This window comes from Andrena cerasifolii, chromosome 8 (genome assembly GCF_050908995.1).
Source record: "Andrena cerasifolii isolate SP2316 chromosome 8, iyAndCera1_principal, whole genome shotgun sequence".
In the NCBI taxonomy this organism is placed as follows: Eukaryota; Metazoa; Arthropoda; class Insecta; order Hymenoptera; family Andrenidae; genus Andrena; species Andrena cerasifolii.
Genome location: NC_135125.1, coordinates 1,444,447 through 1,469,282, shown reverse-complemented (window position 1 = coordinate 1,469,282; position 24,836 = coordinate 1,444,447). Strand labels below are relative to the sequence as shown.

At 42.3% G+C, this 24,836-nt stretch overlaps 1 protein-coding gene across 1 annotated transcript in view; it reads left to right on the top strand.

Moving 5' to 3' along the window:
- The window catches only part of LOC143372241 (uncharacterized), a 154,411-nt gene that overhangs the window by 115,661 nt on the left and 13,914 nt on the right, over window positions 1-24,836 (top strand). Inside the window, exon 8 of the mRNA XM_076818294.1 lies at window positions 2,367-2,483. Within this exon, the coding sequence (XP_076674409.1) occupies window positions 2,367-2,483 (117 nt within the window). The remainder of the gene's footprint in view (window positions 1-2,366; window positions 2,484-24,836) is intronic.

Here is a 24,836-nt window from a genome sequence, read left to right as displayed (position 1 = left end):
GTAGAGCAACAGCCTCGCAGAGCGGTATTGACATATGGAACTTAACTTTGACGCCGTTTTTCTCGAAACACCATTTTCAGATACAGTGTACATTATAACTCTTGAACCAATGAATATTTTCACCTGAAATTTTTACTGGACACCCCAAAACATTTTGCTCTCAGATGATTGGCTTACCTGAATCGATATACACCACCGGCAGCGCTGCGCCGTTTATACATTCCGACGATTATTTTTTTGCAATTACTCGAAAACGTGCCCACAATAGATTGTGAAAAGCACGGCTACAACGATTATTTGGTATCAAAGTAATTTAGCGTCAAAGAAACTAACGTTTTGACGTATCCAATAGTGCACTACCCCCTTATGCTATTCTGTGATGCTGGGCGGCAGTGGACACGCTCACCACCATTGACTACTACTATAAGCAGCGGCTATTGAATGTCACAAATCAGGAAAAAAGTTAAATTTTGTTGGACAGTGTTATCGATATCGTATCGATAACTTATTGATACTTAACGATATATGAATAATATCGTTAAAATATCGTTAAATAGTGGAAGAATGAAAGTGGTACAAGTTTTCCATTTCTACAGTCTTTGGATTATGGCGGTAAAATATTTATTTATTCCAGCAACCTCTGTTCCAAGCAAACGATTATTTTCTAATGATGAACAAAAAAAATTTAAAAAAGTTTACAATATTTCGTAACTTTAAGCTTCTTGAGGCGGGGTTCAGAATGATCTGATTGTGACGAAATTTGGCATACTTAAGGTTGAGTTTCCTAGCCGCGTCCAGCGGCCGCGGCCGGCAACCGCGGCTGGTAGCCCTTGGCGGCGGCCAAACTTCGGCCGCGCAGCGTCCAGAGTCCCACTTTGATTCGAGCGCACTTGAAAGGGTCTACGGCCGAGGATTTATACCTGCTTCAGAAATAAAATATTTTTTTTTTCTTTATCGTTTCGATATGGAAGTGACACCAATGGATTCCTTATGTTTTTCCGATGAAAATCATATGAAATTTCCTGTAAATCGGACTATTATTAACGAAGACAACTTGAAACGATATAAATTTATCTTTCATGGAATTTCCTTCATGTGGTCCGAATTACGTCGTTCGTGGTGTCAGTTTCATCGGCGAAACATAAAGAATTCATTGACGTCTTTTTTGCAAAGATCTGATGGGACATGCGGAAATCCTGGACATTTCTGACTTTTTAATGATATTCGAACCCTTTCAAGGGTCGAAACTCATAAAATTCGGTGAGGCACTGCGAGGGTTTAACCTTGTCACGGGGTACCATGCGGCATCTAAAGAGATGTGTCAAAGGACAGACGCCGCTGGAGAATCGCCCTGTATGTAGTATTAGAGTAAAATACAACCTGCTATGACATCCAACTAAATAAATTCTACACCAAGAAGGCTCGAAGCTATTATAAAATCAAAACGCAATCCCACAAATTATTAAAACAAATTGTTAATCCAAAAAGTTAATCAGGCTGATCGACCAAGCGTCCGACCTGAGTCACGGTTTATGACCATATTGTCCCACGAGATGGCGCGGCGGTTAATAGCAGTACCTACGTCCGGGTCCGAACCCATCATACGTACTACCCACCGACAGAGCAATATACGGATTAACTCATTGTGAGACTGAAGAATGCCTTAAATTATTAAAGACGGCACTACCTTCTTGACTCCCCTTTAGAAATGCTGGCAAACAGATGTTGTCGAAACGTTCTTGGCCGCTGGCCGCCGCCGCCGCCGGACGCGGCTAGGAAACTCAACCTTTACTTAGCACACCAAAAGGAATAAAATTAGCATGCGTCCCAACATTTTATCGCACCTTCAATTCTAAGGGACATCCTAGCACTGGTTCATTTTCGCAGTTTGAAACTAAACTCCACGGTCTGGAAGTTCCACCGCTAATATTCAACCACGGTGTAATAGACAGGTGTTCCGACTCAGTACCTTTACCCCAGCGATTTTATGTGCCGATTTCTGTGTGGTTCCTCCGGCCGTCGCGAGCGGCGTCGTGATAAGAAATCCATATACTCACGCATTTATGTGATTGTAGTAGTAGAGTCGTATTATGCGCAAAAAGTCAGCCTTTTCTCCTTGATCGCCAATCTAGCAGCCGTTAGAAGAACTAGGGCGAAAAAGTCACACAATCGGAACAGGAGTCGGAACACTTGTCCATTACACCTTGTATTCAACTGTTAATATCTCGAGAACGAAGCCCCGGATCCCAAAACAGTAAAAGACTTTTCAATGTCTTTGGGAATCAGGACATTGCATGCACCGGGATGTCTCTGAATTTGGAGGCACCCTGTATATGGAGAATATTATTCGATAATATGAATTTCAGATCTCAAGTGTGCGTAGCCACTCCTCTTTATCGCCGTATACCAGGAATGAGCGATTGGTGTCAGACTAATTGTCTTCGGTACCCACCAAATTGTCCAGCAGCTATCTGCCAATGCCCGTAAGTTAATATAAGTACTTATATCTCCTAATTGTGAATAGCAATTGATTTTTCATCTATTAAAAATCATTAGTTTGTACATTTAAAGAGAAGTTTACAGTAGTGGAGGTACTGATTTCAGTAAACATTAGTTTGGTGTACGTAATATAAAAATGAAAAAATACATGTCCATGTGTTTTTATCAGTATGGACTATCTCTAATAATATTCAATGTTAAAACAATGCGCTAAAAAGTAAAAAATAATTTTGTTCCTTATTTAATCTACGGCTCTCAATATTTTTATGTCGGCGCATCATCATTTGCACTGTGTAAATATGGTGCTGACTTAAAAAAATTGAGAGTCGTAGATTAAATAAGGAACAAAATTATTTTTTACTTTTTAGCGCATTTCTATTTTTTTGAAGTCGGTTTTAATTTTGTTTTAAATTTGTTTATTTTGTACTTTTTAGTAATTTAAGTTATATAACTATATTTGTTTAAATAATATAATATATAATATATATTATAATATAAATATAACATGATATACAATGTATATATTATAATATATAATATATATTATAATATAAATATAACATGATATACAATGTATATATTATAATATAATAAATATAATATAATATTACAACGTAGAGGGCACACGATTCCGAGCGATCATTTTCGCTCCTTTCTTGCCGATGGCGAGAGCAAGATGGAACGAGAGCGAATCAGAGGGACTGAAAGCGAGCAAGACACGGTACAAGACAGAAGACGCGTTGATATTTTGTCGCGCTCTGTTTTTCGGTCGCCTGATACTCCGTCCTTTGCCTGCCCGCGCATACAATGTATTATAATGAAACAGATTACATATTTTTTGGTGTAACATCAAAACTACTTGACCGATTTTGATAATTCTTTTTCCGTGCCCTAACTTGATTGAAGCCAAACTAAATGCAATAAGTTTCAACAACATCGGTTCAGTAGTTACGGAGAAATTCGTGGACAAACATAATACGTGTAACATACATACAAACACCTCGAACTGAGAACCTTTTTCTTTTTGAAGTCGTTTAAAAATAGTCAGCTGAATGTACTACTACTAGATTTAAAATAATAATAATCAGCGTTATACGATATTAAGTGCTGATTGGGAAGCGTAATAGTATTGTATGGTGAACTTAATGTGATATGGGATAAAATATCTTCACTTTACTTGTATTACAAGAATATTTATTTTATATATATATACAGGGTGTCCCACTAAGGAGTGGACAGCGCGATATCTCCTAAAGTATTGTCGATAAAAATATAAAAAAAATAGGGAATTGCATGGTTCGAGGGGGCCCATTTATTAGCGCGAACGAAATTTGTTTCCGATTATTATTTTAAAAGATACGATGGTCAAGTTCGGTTTTTCAAATGGAACTATTTTTTTTGAACACCTGAGTTGATAGTGCGTTCCAAGACAAATTCAATAAGCTTTAATGTATACACTTTATTTCCACTGGTTTTTAAGATATTGCGCTTGCAAATTTACTGATTTTCACTGCAAGAAACCCCTCTGGAATGGGAAAAACCGGGGGCTGTCTTACTGACGCCACGGGTGGCACTGCCTGTTGAAATGGATACTTACCTGCCAAAGGTCTACGCCAGAAATGGCAGGCCCAAAGGCTGGACAATCCTTTTCCGTCATAAATGCTACTTAGGTAGGTACATCTGCGGTATCGAGAAGCGCATCGTTACTTTTATTTCGCACTTGCTTCTACGCTCGGATGGCCGGTTCTTTTGTGAGGGATGCAAGTTGGATTGGTTCTGATACAATCTGCTCCCTATGGTTGAAATTTAGTCTAGCAACTTTCACTCCTCCTAACCTAACCAATCCAACTTGCATCCCTCCCAAAAGAACCGGCCATCCGAGCGTAGAAGCAAGTGCGAAATAAAAGTAACGATGCGCTTCTCGATACCGCAGATGTACCTACCTAAGTAGCATTTCTGACGGAAAAGAATTGTCCAGCCTTTGGGCCTGCCATTTCTGGCGTAGACCTTTGGCAGGTAAGTATCCATTTCAACAGGCAGTGCCACCCGTGGCGTCAGTAAGACCGCCCCCGGTTTTTGCCATTTCAGAGGGGTTTCTTGCAGTGAAAATCAGTAAATTTGCAAGCGCAATATCTTAAAAACCAGTGGAAATAAAGTGTATACATTAAAGCTTATTGAATTTGTCTTGGAACGCACTATCAACTCAGGTGTTCAAAAAAAATAGTTCCATTTGAAAAACCGAACTTGACCATCGTATCTTTTAAAATAATAATCGGAAACAAATTTCGTTCGCGCTAATAAATGGGCCCCCTCGAACCATGCAATTCCCTATTTTTTTTATATTTTTATTGACAATACTTTAGGAGATATCGCGCTGTCCACTCCTTAGTGGGACACCCTATATATACACGTGGACGCGGTTGAAACAAAAGAGAAAACAAAAAGGTTTAATAATAATTCAGACGTAGAAGAATACTCTTTCAATCTGACGCAATATATATGCCGCTTACGACTTGATACAAAAAAAACTCTTATATATATATAGAAAAGGAACTCTCTTATTTTGGTATAGAACGGGTCTGTCTCTGATCCCAGCTGCTAGGTGGCCGCACTTATTTGTACATTTAGGTTTTTCTTCAACATAATGTGAACTAATCGGGAGAGCCATCTTCTCTACTTCCTTCTACTAATACCGAACAAACCATTCAGCCGATTCCCGGCAATCAAGAGTAACGACGCTGACGTGTGGGATGAATTGGATGTATCCATTGATAAAGAGTCAAAGTGTATATTTGTACATTTTCTCTTATCAATTACAATTACATACTATCTCTACGGTAACACTAGAAAAGTCAATACTTATTATACAGGGTGTCCCAAAAATGGTGCAGTTCCTTGAAAGGGGTCACTCAGGGGGTAATTTGGAACAACTTTTTCCTTAGCGAAAATATTGTCCGAAGCTTCGTTAACGAGATATTAACAAAAACCCCCAACCAATCAGAGCGCGCGCCTTCCGCCCGAGCTCCCGCGGTAGTCTTGGCTACGCGGTAGGCAGCTGCGCTTGTACTACGAACGTACGAACAAGCAAGTCGGCATGCATCGAAGGAAACCGCGTTACACTGTTTCTTTTTTTTTAAAGCAGAATCTTAAATTATAATTATTTCAAGTGAGAGGACAAGAAATAAGTAAAGTTCGTTTTCGAATAACGCATAAACAAAAGGTAATGAAACAAAAAATGTACGACAAGTGATCATAATTCGTTATTGAGGTAAAAATCCGTAGTTTAATTACGGCCAACATAACTAAATTTAAAAAATAATATTTGGTGTATGAATAAAGTCTTTCAGACTGGATTTATATAATCGGTATAAAGCAACCGAATTTCTATCGCAGTGATATTCGTAAGCTACCAGAAAAATGGCAAAAGGTAATTAACAATAATGGAAATTATTTCGATGGTTGAGTTGTTTTCATACTTTTTAAATCAAACTGTTATTGAACCCTAAAATCGAACAGAATTTATTTCTACACCTAATAATCACTAATAAATTAAATAACACTCACCCCTACGGGCATTCCTTTCCTTCCTTTTCGGAAACCTGTGTCACTAAGTAGGTCACTGTGCCGATCGTGGTTATCGGTGGACGAAAAGATTTATGGTAGGGTTGCGCCCAGTGCTCAGCTGATCGCAGGTATACGACACCACCCGAAGGTAAAGATCGCAACGTCAAGTGCGTCCCGGTTAATGTACCGAATATTCATTTCACTGCACGGCCACTAACACTAATCACTTAATTTACTTTTCATGGAGCGGAGACTTCCGTTTCCGGTCACGTTGGGTGAAAGGAGTGCGAATTGTGAGTGGTATAGTGGTGTAGGGTAACTGTGGAGAGAAAGTGAAAGGGAGAGTAGAGCGCGAGTGTAGAGGTGGAGGGAGAGGTGTGGAAGAGACAGGGATAAGAGGGAAAGGGCTGGGAGTGAGGGTGAAAGGGATATAGAAGGGAGAAGAGAAGGTTTGGAGGTTAGGTGTCAGAGGTGAGAGAAGAGTGGCGGGAAAGGACTAGGAGAAGTGACAGGGGTGACACCTGTCGGAGAGGACAGGAGGTAACGGTGCTGGTAGAGAAGGCGGGAAGTTTTGAAAGGGGGATAAGGAGAGAAGAGAATGTTTAAAGGGAAGATCGGCGGGAATGTGGCTGGGGGGACCGGGGGAGAAGGGCAGGTGGGTGGAGAAGGGAGGAAAGGTGTGGGGAAAGAAATGGGGAGCGGAATGTTAAAGGAAAGGACTAGGAAGGACAGTGGCAGTAGTGTGGGGAGCAGTGTGGGGAGCTTAGAGAGTGGTGGGGGAAAAAGAGAGAAAGGGAGGAGGAGGTGGGGAGCGTAGAGAGAGAGGGGAGGGGAGGGTTTAAGAAGAGCGGAAAAACGGAAAGGTCACCAATAAAAGGGTATAAAAAGGGGGAGGAGCAGGGGGAGGGGGAATGGAAGGAGTGATGATGGAGTTAATAAGGGAGATAAGGGAGATGAAAGAGGTGATGAGGAAAGAAAGGGAGGAAAGAAGAAGGGTGGAGGAGGAGTGGAGAGGGGAAAGAAGGAAGTGGGAGCAGTGGATGAGGGAAGAGAAGGCGAGGAGGGAAGGTATTGAGGAAAAGTTTGAAAAGTTAGAAGGAAGGGACAGAAGGATAGTGGAAGTGATGAAGAAGATAGAAAGCTGGGAGAAGGGAGGAGGACAGGGTAAGGAGGGGGTGGAGGAGGGTCAGGTGGAGGAATGGAAGCTGAGGCTGAGAAAGCTGGAAGTAAAGCAGGATAGAAAGGAGAGAGAGGGAAGGAGGAATAACGTTGTAATAAGGGGATTGAGGTGGGAGGGAGGAGAGGTGGAGGAGGGAGTGAAGAAGCTGTGGGAGAGTATGGGGCTGGAGGGGGTGGGTATGAAAGAAGTGGCAAGGATAGGAAGAGTGGGAGAGGATGGACGAGGAATGGTGATAGTGAAGTTGGCGGGAAGGGAGGAGAAGAGGAAAGTAATGGAGGGGAGGAAAAAGTTGAAGGACGGGAAGGAGAGGATTGAGGACGACCTCACGGAGGAGGAGAGGAGAGGGAAGTGGAAGATAGAAAGAGGGGCAGAGGGGGAGAGGAGGAGGGGGATGAATGTGCAGGTAGGATACATGAAAATGTGGGTGAATGGGAGGATGAGGAGGTGGGATGAAATAGGCGAGAAATGGATGGAAGAGCAGGGAAACGGGAAGGGGGGAAAGGAGGGGGGGAGAAAGACTAAGAGGTGGAGGGGAAATGGCAAGGGAAGGAAGATATAAGGTGGCCTTTTGGAATGTGGCGGGGGTGAAGAATAAGGATGTGGAGTTCCGGAAGGGTTTGGAAGAATGGGATGTGATGGTGTTATGCGAGACGTGGGTAGAGGAAAGAGACTCGGAGAGGGTGAGAAACAAGTTGCCAAATGGGTATGTGTGGGAGAAGCAGTGGGCAAAGAGAGAGAGTAAGAGAGGGAGGGCAATGGGGGGAATGATAATAGGGGTCAGGAAGGGACTAGAAATAAGGGAGGAAGACGGGGGGGGGAGAAGGAGGGGATAATGATGAAGAAGGTGAAGATGGGGGGGGAGTGGTGGAGAGTGGTGGGAGTGTACGTGAATAAGGACTTACAGAGGAAGCTGGAGGAGTTAAAGGAGTGGGTAGAAGGGAGAGAGGAGGGAGTGAGGGTGGTGATAGGGGGAGATTTTAACGCCAGGACGGGGAGCGAAGGGGGGGAGACTTGGGGGGGAGATGAGGAAGAGAGGGGATTGGAAAGTAGGAGGTCGAAGGACGGAGAGGTGAATGGTGAGGGGAGGAGGATGTGTAGCTTCCTGGAGGAGAGGGGGTGGGGGATATTGAATGGAAGCATGGAGGGGGACGAGGAGGGGGAGTGGACATACACAGGAGGAAGAGGGAACACGGTCATTGACTATGTTTTGGGGAATGAGGACACGAGGGAGAGGGTGGAGAGATTGGAAGTGGCTGAAAGGGTGGATTCGGATCATCACCCAGTGGTAGTATGGCTGGAGGGGGAAGGTAGGGAGGGGTTGGGGGGGAGAAAAAGGGGCCAGGAAGAGGGTCAGCAAGGGGGAACTGGACAGAAAAGGGGAGAGAGGAGTTCATTAGGTTATTCGGTAAGAGAGAGGGAGGGATCAGGGGAATAAAGGAAGAATGGAGGGAGTTGAGGGATAGGATAAAAGGGGTGATAGGGAAGGTGGGGCAAGGAGGGGAGAGGGGAGGACGGAAGGGGTGGTGGGATAAGGAGTGTAGGGAGGAGAAAGGGGAGATAAGAAGGGAGTTGAGGCGATGGAGGAGGGAGGGTGGAGATGGGAAAGAGTATAGGAGAAGGAAAAAGGAGTATAAGCTTATGTGTGAGGGGAAAAAGAAGATGGAGGTGGAAAGTTGGGAGAAGGAGGTGGAGGGGGTGAAGACAGAAGGGCAGGTGTGGAAAATAGTGAATAGTGAGAGGAGAAAAAGGAGGAGGGTGGAGGAGGGGATAAAAATGGAGGAGTGGGAGGACTATTTTAGGGGGTTATTGGGAGGAGTAGAGTGGAGGGTGAGAAAAGGGGGGGAAAGAAGGAGGGGGGAGGACGAGGAGGGGGAGTTAAGTAAGGAGGAGGTGAGAAGGGTGGTGAGGAAATTGAAGGATGGGAAGGCAGGAGGGGGGGATGGTATAGTAAACGAGGTGTGGAAGTATGGGGGGGAAGAGGTGCAGGAGTGGCTTTGGGATATCTGTAACAGGGTGTGGATGGGGTTAGGGATGGGTGGAGGAATGGAAGGAAGGGGTGGTGGTTCCGGTGGTTAAGAAAGGGACCGGAAAGAGGGTGGAAGAGTATAGGGGGGTGACGCTAACGCAGACGGCGTACAAAGTGTACGCTTCTGTGTTGGCGGAGAGGTTGAGAGAGGAGGTGGAGGGGAAGAAGTTGTTGCCACCGAGTCAGGCCGGCTTTAGGAGGGGAAGGGGTTGTATAGATATCTATGTATTAAATTATTTGATAAATAGACAGGTGACAAGGAAGGGCAGAAGGATGATAGTGTTCTTCATCGACCTAAAGGCGGCCTTTGACTCGGTGGACAGGGAGGTATTAGTGAAGGCGATGAGGAAGAGGGGAGTGAGAGAGGGACTGGTAGAGAGATGCGAGGAGGTACTGAAGGAAACGGTGTGTAGGGTGAAGGTGGGAGACGAGATGGGGAGGGAGTTCTGGACTGCTAGGGGAGTAAGGCAGGGTTGCCCACTGAGCCCGAGCTTGTTTACGCTGCTTTTGGCGGACTTAGATGAGGAGCTAGAAAAGGGTGGTTGGGGAGGGGTGAGATTGGGGGGGAAAAAGGTGTATACGTTGGCGTATGCCGACGATGTAGCGGTGGTGGCGGAGGATGAGGAGGGTATGAAGGGCATGATGGCGAGGTTGCAAAAATACATGGACGAAAAAGGGCTACAACTCAATGTAGGAAAATCAAAAATAATGAGGTGTAGGAAAGGGGGGGGGGGAGGTGGAGGAAGGTGGCTTGGAGGTGGAAAGGTAAGGAGGTAGAGGAGGTGAGGGAATTTCAGTATCTGGGTTATACCGTGATGGCGAATGGGGGGCAGGAGCCCCTTGTAAGGGATAGGGTCAGGAAAGCGGTGGCGGTGATGGGGCAGGTGTGGGGTATTGGGAAGAGGAAGTTTGGGAAGGATTGGGGGAGAAGGGTATGGTTATATGATAGATTGGTGTGGGCGATGGTGGGGTATGGAGTGGAGATATGGGGATGGAAGGAAAGGGACAGGGTGGAAGGGTTGCAGGAGAGATACTTGAAATGGGTGTTAGGGGTGGATTGGTACACACCGGGGTATTTGGTAAGGAAGGAGCTGCAGCGGGGCATGATGAGGGGAAGGGCGGGGATGAGGGCGTGGACGTATGAGAGGAAGTTGGAGGAGGGACAAGGGGGAGAACTGGCGAGGGAATGTTGGGAAGAGATAAAGGGTAGGGCGAGAAGGGGAAAGGTGCTGGGGGGATGGGAGGAGGAGAGGAAAGGGTTTTTTGAGGAGAGGGGGTGGACAGTGGGGGATGTGGAACGGGTGAGGGAAAAGGGGGAATTGAGGGGGGAAGAGTTGGTCTGTAGGGGAAGGAGGTTGGAGGAGGCGAATAGATGGGAGAGGATTAGGGAATCAAAATACAATAGGTGGTATGGAATGGTAAAAGGGGTGGGGATGCCGGGGTATTTGAAGAGGGGGTGGGGTGAAAGCAGGTGGAGGCGAGTGGCAAGATTTAGGCTGGGGAATGAGATGAGGGGAGGGAGGTACTGGGGGGATGAGGAGGAGAGGAAGTGCAGGGTGTGTGGATGGGAGTCAGAGACATGGGAACATGTGTGGGAGGTGTGTGCGGACTGGGGGGAGGGGAGGGGGTGGCAAGAAGTAGTAAGGGAGGTGTTGAGTGACGAAGGAGGTGGGGAGGACTGGATGAGGAGGGTGGAAGAAAGAAGGGGGGGTGGAGTGGATGAATGGAAGATTAAGGAATGAGAGTGACAGGAGGCGAGCGGAAGCGGGAGTCGGATGGTAGGGAAGGAAGAGGGGAGGAGGAGGGAGGGGCGGGCGAGGCGTGCGTGCGTGCGTGGCGGGGGCGAGAGAGCGAGCGGGCGAGCGGAATAAGTTGAAGTAGATTTAAGAGCGGATAGTTAATAAGGTTTTGTAGATGTAAGTGTGTAAGAGGATTGTAAACCCCGAGGGGACGCAATAAAGACTACTACTACTTTTCATGGAGCGTGTTGTTCCTACGTCGTAAAATTGGTGGCCCTGAAAGGGGCCGATTACTATTAGTTGTGCAGTTGCTCGATGTGACCACCCTCAGCGTCTATGCATGCCTTGCGGCATCATTGACTCCGTTGAGAATAATCTTGACGCCAAACGCCAAATCGTACCCTCGTTGGTGGTTTAGATGTGCGGGTATTCCCGTGCAAACGCTCGCACAGTAGCACTTGCTTCCCCGTTGTTCCGGGCGTACACCCAGAACATCGCGTAACATTCTTGAGCGGAGAACATTTCTGGGACGAGATTGCTAGCTGACTGACAGGATTTTTTCCAAGCAACTTCCTCTACCCCCAAGTAGTTTCTCTCGTTCCATTATGGGTTAACTCCCACCAGAACAAGAGGCTTTAGGTAAAAAGAAGCCAGCACATTTTCGAAACACACGTTCTTTGCAGATGTGCAACGAACGACCCATCCTACACTTTCACCTAAGTCCGCGCTCCGTTCTCTTACTGCCAATGGCCCACCAGTATAAACACACGCTTGAATTTCAAAACAAAAGCACGCGACGACGTATTCCGTGCGAGAGAAGGTCGGCTTTGGAGAGGAGATATTGCTGTGAAGAGGGCCTCTTCAAGACAGTGGCCGTCTCAGAGGGATACAGGACAGATTGGTTAGATTAGGACCAATCGGACGCGTCCTTTTGTTTTGAAATTCGAGCACGTGCTTATACTCGAGAGATAAGGGTCCTGCCTTTAATTGGAAGGAAGGACGAAGCAGATGAGACTACGCGCAGTCAGCGAGTTACCCCCTTTCTTCCTGTGTCTCTCCGCGAGACGTATTTAAAATTAATCAGGCTGGCCGGCCAAAGCATTTCGCCAAGGCTGCGGTTTATGACCGTATTGTCCTGCGAGTCGCCGGTAGAGAACGATTAGTTTTGGGTAATTTATGGCTTAGCTGGTTCCGCCTCGTAGCAGACGTGAACTCAGGGTATCGGAAAACGGAAACAGGAATGGTATGCCTTTTCTTCTTTATAGCAACTCGAACACTTTCTGTTTCTCTTCTCTTCGGGCCCTTTTGAACCGAAACACGCGGTGTCTGCTGTCTATCTCGAAGCAACGGGTACATTGGCAGTAAGAGAACGGAGCGCGGACTTAGGTGAAAGTGTAGGATGGGTCGTTCGTTGCACATCTGCAAAGAACGTGTGTTTCGAAAATGTGCTGGCTTCTTTTTACCTAAAGCCTCTTGTTCTGGTGGGAGTTAACCCATAATGGAACGAGAGAAACTACTTGGGGGTAGAGGAAGTTGCTTGGAAAAAATCCTGTCAGTCAGCTAGCAATCTCGTCCCAGAAATGTTCTCCGCTCAAGAATGTTACGCGATGTTTTGGGTGTACGCCCGGAACAACGGGGAAGCAAGTGCTACTGTGCGAGCGTTTGCACGGGAATACCCGCACATCTAAACCCCCAACGAGGGTACGATTTGGCGTATGGCGTCAAGATTATTCTCAACGGAGTCAATGATGCCGCAAGGCATGCATAGACGCTGAGGGTGGTCACATCGAGCAACTGCACAACTAATAGTAATCGGCCCCTTTCAGGGCCACCAATTTTATAACGTAGGAACAACACGCTCCATGAAAAGTAAATTAAGTGATTAGTGTTAGTGGCCGTGCAGTGAAGTGAATATTCGGTACATTAACCCAGACGCACTTGACGTTGCGATCCTTACCTTTGGGTGGTGTCGTATACCTGCCATCAGCTGAGCACTGGGCGCGACCCTACCATAAATCTTTTCGTCCACCGATGACCAGGATCGACACAGTGACCTACATAGTTTCCGAAAAGAAAGGAAAGGAATGCCCGTAGGGGTGAGTGTTATTTAATTTATTAGTGATTATTAGGTGTAGAAATAAATTCTGTTCGATTTTAGGGTTCAATAACAGTTTGATTTAAAAAAAAAATAATAAAAACAACTCAATCATCGAAATAATTTCCATTATTGTTAATTACCTTTTGCCATTTTTCTGGTAGCTTACGAATATCACTGCGATAGAAATTCGGTTGCTTTATACCGATTATGTAAATCCAGTCTGAAAGAATTTATTCATACACCTAATATTATTTTTTAAATTTAGTTATGTTGGCCGTGATTAAACTACGGATTTTTACCTCTATAACGAATTATGATCACTTGTACATTTTTTGTTACATTACCTTTTCGTTTATGCCTTATTTGAAAATGAAATTTTCGTATTTCTTGTCCTCTCACTTCAAACAATTATTATTTAAAAACTGTGTAACGCGGTTTCCTTCGATACATGCCGACTTGCTTGTTCGTACCTTCGTAGTACACGCGCAGCCGCCTACCGCGTAGCCAACGCTACAACGGGAGCTCGGGCGGAAGGCGCGCGCTCTGATTGGTTGGGGGTTTTTGTTAATATCTCGTTAACGAAGCTTCGGACAATATTTTCGTTAAGGAAAAAGTTGTTTCAAATCACCCCGTGAATCACCCCTTTCAAGGAACTGCGACATTTTTGGGACACCCTGTATAAATTCAAGATGCGCGAAAATCAATGCACATTGCACAACCACGTGCGCGTCACTCGCGGCGATCTACAATCGATTCTAAGCGTGAGATGATACGCGCGCGAGCCTGTGTAATGAGAACTGAGATCTCTCCTTTATATCGAATGTAACATTTGTGAGAAGAGTCCACAAGGTGAGAACCTTGAATCGACACGCGACACGTCGTTAACTACACACTGTGCGAATAAGAGAGCGAACAAGTATTCGTTCGTGCGTCGTCCAAAACGTTCTCGTAACCGATCGAAATGGCGCGCTGATTGGCTCATCGATTGTAGATCCGCCGTAACTTCCGCTGTCTGGGAGGTGCTGCGATGAGAATGAGTGTGGTGACTTTGGGAACTAATGCATTCCCAAACAGTTTTAATGGTTTAACAGACCGATTTATTCAAGTAACAACGTATAAACTACATGATGAAATCGATAGTTACAATGAAGAACAGAATAAAAGAAAACGTATCTCGCTCACTCGATATCTCGGTTGCGTCTGAACAGAGCCGATCGGAAGTCGAGCGGTCACGGCTCGCAGCGGTGTCAAACGTGTCACGCATTCATCGCGCGCGCAATATAAATGTGTGACAAACATCCATCATGAATAAAAACTGATAAGTAGTAATTATATATTTTATAAACTAATGCAGAAAATCAGCATTAAGTTTTACAAATAATAATTTCTGGAAATCGGGAATCTGAGGTCGAAATTGAAAAAAAAAACAAAATGGCGCACGCATATATCAGACAAACATTAGATATGATCTAAACTTGGTTTCCTAGAGTTTTCGAGATCGCTCATTTCGAGTCATAAGTAAAAATTGCAAAAAATATTTGTAATCTTTCAAAAACAAAACTATTTTAAATGTTGAAAGATTTTTATTTCAAAACTTAATATTTTTTATTTTCCTTTCTTTAATTTAAAAAAAAATTAATATTAAGATAATTTTTTTTAGGGCCTTTCTGGTTTTTGCACTTTCGACCTTAGATTCGTAATCAGCGACTGCGAAAACTTGAGAATACTTATTTTTGTATAAATCAAAGGTCACCTTCCTCTTGTGACCGGGTTTTCTTCATTTCCAGAAATTATTATTTGAAAAATTTAATACTGATTTTACGCATTAGTTAATAAAATGTATAATTACTACTATTACCGGCCGAAAGAAGATCCCCAAGAGGCGGGCTCGGGCGATACAGTCCGTCGCTATGACGATTGGTCGAATCACCTATTTGGGCACACTTTTAAAGACGCGGCACACGTATTTTGGTTATTGCCTGAAGTAGGCACATACATTGTCGCACCGCGTGACGAAGAGAGCGAACAAAACACATCGAGATTGAGTGGAATAGAGCGATCTGACCGACGAGCGCCAAAGCAATAGCGTAGGCATCTCAGACGGTTAACCATTAATATATAATAACAAAAAAATTTCCTTATTTTTCACAATATATTCAGAAAAGTATTATCATTGGTTTGGTTAGATTTTTCTGATTAAAATAAGCCCAAACGCAATCTCGCACAGATTGTTTTTAATTGACATCATGATAAAAAAAGTTAAGTTTAACATCGTATTATTAAAATCATTTAATATTTTATCATATTTCATTGAGGCTCATTTTTATCAGCATCAACTCTAAGTACATAATTACAGTTCTTAATAACAAGTATAAATTTAAAATTAAAAATTAATATAATTTTCATGCGTTCTTACCCTATAAATCTTCTGAGCTACTGCTGCTGCTGCCGTCGCTGTCATCCAATTCGTTGTTTTCAAAATTGAATTCCGTATTTTCTATTATTCGATCGTTCGTCCAATATTCCTGTTCTATTTTCTCTACATGACTACAAAAGTTCTCCCACTGGTTCTGTGTAATTTCACTCAGAGCTTCCCGAGTAAATGTTTCCAAACCATCTTTTAAAATTATCGACGACGGCTATTGCTTTTTGTCGGTGGTTTATTTTCTTGCACGGAATGGTACGGGGCATTGTCCTTTCGCGTATCGCCGCCAACAATTTTGGAGCACTTGGCACAACTTTGTTTTCCACATTGGACTGAGCTGGACGAGAACACTTGATTTTGTTTCTCGTCCACGTTACCGTGGTTACACAGCTACAGTTTTTGGCGAAAACTGATAGACTTTTTGCGTTTACTTCTTCATTGTTACGTGTAGTGTTAATGATAGAGTAAGTGCACTGCAACGTTAAACATTATACCGCCACATAAGAAAGGATACACAGTTCGTAGTGATGCGCGGAATATGGTGAGGAGGATTATAAAGAAATGTGAAGAGGAGCGTGATGCAGATAGGCCTCACCATCCAATGCGCCAACCTACTATTCGTGTCATGGATTATACTGGGTTATCAAAGAAAACAATTCGAAAAGGAAGTTCACAAATTCCAGAAGACACATTATTATCGTCACCGTGTAAAAAACGTCCGCGGGGCATTCTAAAAAAGTTTTACTGCTCCAATGAAGATAAGGCTCTCATAAGAAATGTTATTTATGAATTTTATGTGGAAAAAAAATTGTGCCAAGTGCTCCAAAATTGTTGGCTGCGATACGGAAAAAGATAGATTTTCCATGGAAAATAGATTCTCTTTGTAAATTATTAAAGTCTATGGGTTTTAATTGGAGGAAGAGCAATAGCATTCGAAAGGTCCTAATTGAAAGACCGAATATTGTGATTTGGAGAGAAAAATATTTAAAAGCGTTACGACATTATAGAAGTCAAAATAGGAACATTGTACATATGGACGAAACATGGGTCGACAACACCTTGTGTTTTAGCAAGTGTTGGAAGAGCGAGGATATGCTAGGAGTATTAAAAAATAATAGTTCTTCTCATCGGCTGATAATTGTCCATGCCGGTGGAAATTGTGCGGACCTTATTTTCAAATCCGGTACCACTACAGGAAAATACCATGGTCAAATGAATGCAGAAAATTTTGTCAAATGGATAGAACAAAAATTATTACCGAACATTCCGCATAATTCGGTAATTGTTATGGACAATGCCCCGTACCACTCCGTGCAAGAAAATAAACCGCCGACAAAAAGCAATAGGAAGGGCGATATTATAGACTGGCTAAAAAGAAACAAAATTCAATGTAGTGAAAAAATGACCAAATTTGAGTTAATACATCTGGTGCAAACAAATAAAAATGCCGAAAAAACATACAAAGTAGACGAGTTAATAAAATCACACGACCATAACGTACTGAGGCTGCAATTGAAGAGGAAGATTAGGAAAAGGAATCCGTCGTCGACAATTTCAAAAGATGATTTGCAAACATTCACTCGGGAAGTTCTGAGTGAAATTACACAGAACCAGTGGGAGAACTTTTGTAGGCATGTAGAAAAAATAGAACAGTAATATTGGACGAACGACCGAATAATAGAAGATACGGAATTCAATTTTGAAAACAGCGATTCGGATGACAGCGACGACAGCAACGGTACCAGCAGCAGCAGCAGCAGCAGCTCAGAAGATTTCTAGGGTAAGAACGCATGAAAATTATATTCATTTTTAATTTTAAAATTATACTTGTTATTAAGAACTGTAATTATGTACTTACAGATGAGGCTGATAAAAATAAGCCTCAATGAAATATGATAAAATATTAAATTTTTTTTATCATGATGTCAATTAAAAACAATCTGTGCGAGATTGCGTTTGGGCTTATTTTAATCAGAAAAATCTAACCAAACCAAAGATAATACTTTCCTAAATATATTGTGAAAAATAAGGAAATTTTTATGTTATTATATATTAATGGTTAACCGTTTATGTGTGTGTGTGTGTGTGTGTGTGTGTGTGTGAACATGAGATAGATAATCATTAGCAATAGCAAATAATATAAAATGCAATTAGCATTAGCAATAGACAATGATATAAGATACAATAAACATTAGCAATAGAAAATGAAATAAAATGCAATACGCATTAGCAATAGACAATGATATAAGATGCAATAAACATTAGCAATAGAAAATGAAATAAAATGCAATACGCATTAGCAATAGACAATGATATAAGATGCAATAAACATTAGCAATAGAAAATGAAATAAAATGCAATACGCATTAGCAATAGACAATGATATAAGATGCAATAAATATTAGCAATAGAAAATGATATAAAATGCAATACGCATTAGCAATACTTAGAAAATAATATAAATGGTGGTGATTTACACTGGTACGATAAGTAATAATAATCGCTTATTGTAGTTGCCGAAGATTAATGTCTCGTTGAGCGGAGTAACACTGACTTGAGTATTAATACTGAATAAATAAATGATCTTAATAGTTGCGTAATGAACTTGTACTGTTGCGGCCGAAACTCAGCGCGCCGCGTCGCGCTCGTTTAACCTTCGCTCTGTGCATAGGGGTCAAATTGACCCCAGTCGTTGTAATACGCGATGTAATAGGTTTTTGCACCTAATAAGTGTGCCAGGCAACTAGGATTGCCTCAACTAAGGTTTTACACACACATTCTTAAAAAAAATCGAAAAAATATTATCTATGACGTATCTACGATAGTTTTAAGCCAACCAAGCATATTTTGGTGCATTGGGGTCAAACTGACCCCAAATTTTGTTCATGCATTTTGTATCAAAATTTATATTATATATTTTCTTTTGTGGGAATATCCGAGTCGGGCACCCAGGCAGAGACGTATCGGGCTCTCCGCGATATGCGTTGCCGTTTGGATGACAAAATTTTGCTTCCACAATCATCTCACTTTAGTAAGTTATGTTCCGAAACCAAACAAGAATGTACTGTTACTATCCACTCTACACAATGATGATACTGTTGACCTCGCTTCAAATAAACCCAACATCATATTGGACTATAATAAAACAAAGGGAGGGGTTGACACACTTGACAAATTAGTTCGAACCTATACCTGCAAAAGAAAGACCAAGCGATGGCCAATTGTTTTATTTTTCAACATGATTGATATCGCAGGTATAGTAGCTTATAACTTGTACAAATGTGCCAATCCATAACTATTCATTGAGCGGAAACGCTCCGAACGTAAAATATATTTGAAGGAAATGGCTATGCAATTGGTAAAGGATCATATAACGAACCGATTATCGAACCCACAGGCATTGAAAAAAAATGTAAAAATCGCTATTCATCAAATAGGATATAATGTAAAAAACCTTAGCCGAATTTCAACAGCCGAAGGAACAGCGGCGAATACATCTGACAGTAAGCGACCACGCTGCAACAGTTGCCCACGATCGGCTGATAAGAAAACAGGAACACGATGCTATGTCTGTAATCAGCCATCTTGCGCAGCACATGTAAAAACCATCTGCATGAACTGTATCAATCAAGACATAATTGATTCGTTCGAAGAAGAAAGCAACGAAACCATGTCAGACGATGCTTCGGGTTAAATGTTTTATATACGTATAATACAATTTTAATTATCGTGTACCTTTTGAATAAAGTAAGCATTTCTTATGAATTCATAAAAATAAAATAAAAGGTCTGAAAATAAAAGTATTTTTTTTTAAAAAACTTTATAAAATATATGAAAATATATATGGGGTCAGATTGACCCCCGTGCACAGACCACGGAAAATTTACTATGCACAGAGTGAAGGTTAAATGTGCGTGTGAGAGCGCGTAAACATGATGACACACTGTCCGTTAGGACGGTTACGCGGTTTCCACGTATTCGCACGATCCTTTTTGTCGCCCAGCGACCCACGGTTTTGAACCTCTTTGAAAACGGCCCTTAGAGCCATCGCGCCCAGCGCCTTGTACATAGTTCTGTACAGATTTCTGTTCCGTGTTAACGTCGAGTTTTGTGAGTCGTGTTCGTTCGTATTGTATTTCTGTAGAGTGTTCGTGTTCGCTGTAAACGACGCCCACTTGGCCAATAAAACGTGCTGTCCCACCAAATCGTTGGATCTGGAGTGCATCCCTTCCCCGGCCATTACCAGTCGCGATCCGCACCGCCTCTCCCAGGCATACAAGGTTTATGTAAAAATGATGGTACACTTAAGTGGTTTGTACCAAAAATGAACTTGTATAATAAGTAGTTGTGCGATAAGTGATTGTACACTGAAGTGGTTTGTACCAAAAGTGAGCTCCGGGCGCTAGGTCTCTTGTATTTATATGGTGCTCCGGAATGTTAGGTATGAGGGGTATGCGCGGTATGCACCATGAGTCATGTGCAAAGTATGCGTTATATAATTGGAATGTAATGTGACTCATGTTCAAAATGGATGCGTTCAGCCGACCCGAACGCTGAGCAATCGGTGAGTGATTTGCCTAGATTTTATTTTGAACGCAACCGCTCACTTACCACCTTCTCAACATGTTTAGTAACCGGTCACCATTTTTTGTACCGGAAATAAACTACGGTACATTTGGGATCAGGGATCAGTTCAACAGTTTTTCAAGATGTCAAAATAATACAAGTACAAATAGTACAATTTATATTGGAGAATATACATATAAAAATGTTCTTTAAACAAATAATTAGTATATAGGGGAACTATAACTTCTGCATAATTTGCATTTCTAGATCTAACGCCGCGTTCTGTTATTAGTAAATCATTATTTGTGCAATGTTTTGCGTATTGTATAATAATCAGTACACTCCGTTAATGACTAACTAATGTAATGTATTTTACTGTCGTACAAACGTATGCTGCTCATGCCGGTTGCGGAGCTACTATTCCCCACTCTCTCAGATACCTTCGCGTCGCTAATAGGTACATAGTTCCCTACATTACCATCCATACATCAAAATTTGAAGGTTCTGTCAATTCCTCTACTAATATTTTGATTAAATTTAATTCCAACCCACTATCCAGACCAATTAATAATACTGGATCCATTTTTTTGATATTCCAGCCAGACATACACAGTGTCGTTCAGCAGATACTGATCACTGATCACTGGTGACCTCGTAACCGTTGTCTCACCGGTTTTGTTGGCTGAACGCAGCCAATATGCGTCGCAATTGGAATATCAGCGGTTCTTATTTGGGGCTCTGAAAAGGGGGTGGTACTCAACCCAATTGATAGATTTTTGGGTCTTTTGGTTGGGAAGTGGTAAGAGTGGCATTGATTTGGTGGGGTCTAGAGAGGGAGTGAGACCTGTTCTCGATTTAAGAGGGTTTTTGGGGAGTGAGCCGTGTTCTTGATTTAGGAGGTGTTTTGGGACGAGGAGCTTGTTTTAGGTTTAGATGTAAGGAAGGTGATCGTGCCACGTAGGGCAAAGAGGGGAAGGGGATTTCATACTTGACCATTGCGAGACGGGGAACGCTAAGGTACATCTCCTGGATGGCCCAGTGCTTGGGGAGGGATAAGAGTTGAGTTTTTAGGAATAATGGCGGAATCGTGGAGTGGTTTCTGCGGAAGACTGTAATTGAGACGCGCGAAAAATAGTGGTACGTCACGAAAACGTATAAATTATATTATTCATTGTTTATTTTTGATAGATACAAATTATTAGTAATATTAGTTAATAACAATTGATGATGGTCGAAAGTAACAAAAAGAAATCTACCGCGATCGATATTATTTACCGGTAACCAAAGAAAATCCCCTCAATCGATATTGGCTATAACGTAACCAAAACAATCTCGACATCGATAATGGTTATTCGTAACCAAAATAAATTCTCGTCATCGATAATGGTTATTCGTAACAAAAAATAATTTTGGTCGTCAATAATGGTTATTAGTGACTAAAACATATTTTCGTTTACAATAATGGTTATCAGTAACCAAAACAGAAACATCTTAATATTTTTTAATTACTTCATTTTTCCAAAAGTTTCTGCAGAATTTAATGACGATTGACTGCCATTTTAATAAAAATGAACCTGTTTTATCATTTTTTTCGAAAATATTTGAAAAATAACTGTTATTTTGGACCCCAGGTAAAAAATGTGTAGCATACCAAGCATGTTTCATTATACATATAAATATAAATTGGTATAAATTTATTTAAAAAACAATACAAGTTTGTACATATTGTTACGTATCGGCCCACATTCATTATGTTACATACTGGACCATAATCGTCAGCGACCAGTATAATGCGTTATACAAGTTACTGACAAACGATCTCAGCACTTTGCTGACCGATGTCCCAGAAACATGATATAAAAACGCGGCGAATCCGTTAATAATCGTTCAATCATACTTGTCATTTGAACAAATCAACGAAATGTTGAGATGCATTCTAAAACGGAGCACAGCGCAAGACAAAACCCAGGTACGATACATAAGTAATCTCGACAAAACGCGACATTCGATACACAGATCAGTTATTGGGGTGAAACATACTAATAGAAGCATTGGACCCTCGAAGGTCTCCTCAGCTCGTATTTGTAAAGCCACCTAAAATTGTATACTATTTATCTTTTTATTAAACATTGTAGAAACCTGTGGCCACTTTCGTTTCTCAGCTAACCACGTTGAAATGAAAAGGCATGTTTGAACACCTTGAAACAGCAACAACCAACCAAAGGGTATCATAGCCGCTCCGGATTACCGATTTCAACCCGCTACGTAACAATATTTCTGATGTCTCGGTGTATTTATCGAAAAACATATGGTTAATAAATTCAGAGATATATTACTTCTTTTTACATTCTCGCTGACTTTTGCCCATGACGCTCGTAAATTGACTACCACCGATTTTCACAGATACTTGCCGCTAGGCCGCGGCCATCCAGCAGGTGTCTCGGCCTTCGACTCGCGGCGTTATTGCCACCCTCGAACTTGGAATATATATGTAGAACAGTTACTAAAAGCTAAAACTTTCTAAACAGTTCAACATCTTCCTCTAGTAATATTCTCTATCAACACACAGAAAAGATATACAGGGTGTTTGGCTACACGTGCGCATAAATTTAAATAGTGATTCTAGATACCAGAATAAGCTGCGACGAAATTTATGTCTTCTTCATCACTTCATCTAGAATTGAAGGGAATCGTTGAATTACATCAGATCTGCCTACTCTATAAAATTCATTGTTTCCATTATATCCACTGTAGTCAAATGTGTTATCGAGACACACGCGCAAAAATCACACAAAATACGAAATCAGTGAAAAAGTAATCAGTCGTGAGGTGTTTGTATTGAGTTATTTTTTTTCTTGAAAATTTGCGAAAATTGTCCTTCATCCACTAGCATCCTAGTTTCGGTCTTTCGGTATTCCTAATCTTCAAATGGCCCCTACACGGGATAATTGCAGAAGATGTGGGTCACAGATGGTGAAACCCATAACTTGTCCGGGTTGTGGGGTGACCTCTCACCCTGGGACAAGGTGTCGCGCAGACCGATCATTCGTAGTTTAACGGGTGACTTTTGAATTGTAAAGCACCATTACCATCTGTCGCTCCGATTGCCGATACTTCTTGTTGAGCGTTAGCTCGTTACCGGGTCACCAAGGACGAACAAGGGCGCCTTGTATTTTTTAAATCTCATCTGGCAGACACTTGGTCTGTCAGTCCGCGCCTCGTAGACCTAGAACCGTTGCAAATTCATAAAATCACAGTATCGGAAACGCAGGCGATCAGCCAAAGTCAGGGCCATGGGTCCGAGGATCGCCGTGACAGTAAACACACGACCCCGTGACACCAGCTCACAGATTCACCAACACTTTGATCAGCATTTCCCGTTTCTATAGTTCATTTCCGCCAATAGACAACGACCACACGACTGCGTTACTAAAACTCCACCTCTAAATAGAATCTTCGAATTTGCCTTGTAATCAGGGAGAGAGTCCCAGAACAGTCCAAATTTACACTTCGCAGGAGCAACTTGGAGGGACTCATTTAATTCATTGCGCACTTAGTCCTAATCAACCTTTATCGACATAGGAGACTCAGTGCAGACCATACATCTGTTATTTGTTAATTACCAGCCATCTTTGTGAAAGTCCAGTTTTAAATACAATTTACATTGGTATCGTTAATGTGTGGTGCCTCAACTTATTCAAATCACCTTTAATCACACCCTCTCCAGTGAATTCTTGCGGTCGTAAGACACCGCAGAGAAAGTGACGTTTGCGCCGTCGGAGATTTACGCCCTCTAAAAACAGGCGATGCATCAGCTCACAACACTTCTGCATCAATAAAACTGCCCCATCCCTCTCTGACATGTGAGACCTGATACGTAGCGAGATTGCCATCTCGTGGCATGACGTTTTGGCAGTTTTCAAAGCCGATCACTCCGAAATCACGAACACTTTATTCAACTTGAGCGAGAGAATCTGTCAGCTGGAAACCACCACACCCGTAACCCAGACCTAACCCACACCCGTACAATGGCGTTCCTGGTATTACCAGCGATGTTCTAAAGGAATTACGGCAATGGCAGAACAAATCTTTCTTCATGAACTGGTTGAAACTACCAACGGGCCGACCAGCGAGGATAGGCGTAAAACCGTCGACAAGGCTGTGGTCAGCCCAGGTGCTTTCGGTTGATTGCTCCAACATCCACACAGTCAGACTGAGCAGGCCCTGCTCCGAAACTTTTACACGTCAAACTTCAATCAGTTTGTTAAGTATTTAAAATATTGGCAACTTTTCTTGATTTTGGTCGAGAGCGGAAGTAGGACGAGCGTGCCCCCGCTTCTTCCGTTTCCTTTTTGTTCTGGATTGTTCTAATCCGTTCTCAGGCATGTACACGCGTTCTTTCGGTCTGCGGCCATCACTATCCGTATTGTTTTATTTCTTTTCGTGTTCTCTCGCATACGTGAATAGTAGAGAGCATTGTGCGTTTTCTATGTCGAGTATTAAACTCAAGTACCAAACCAATACCGTGTAATTGCTACCCTAACCTCTAATAGGTTATGGGCCCAGTGACCATGTGCTTTTCAGTAGACTGAGACCTCGTGCTTGTTTTAATTACCGTAGAAAATTAGAAGTGTGAACAGTGACAATATAGAAATGGCAGAAATAAAGACATTTAGTATTCATAAGTTCAATGACAAAAATTACCAATTGTGGAAGCGACAGATGGATATATATACAGG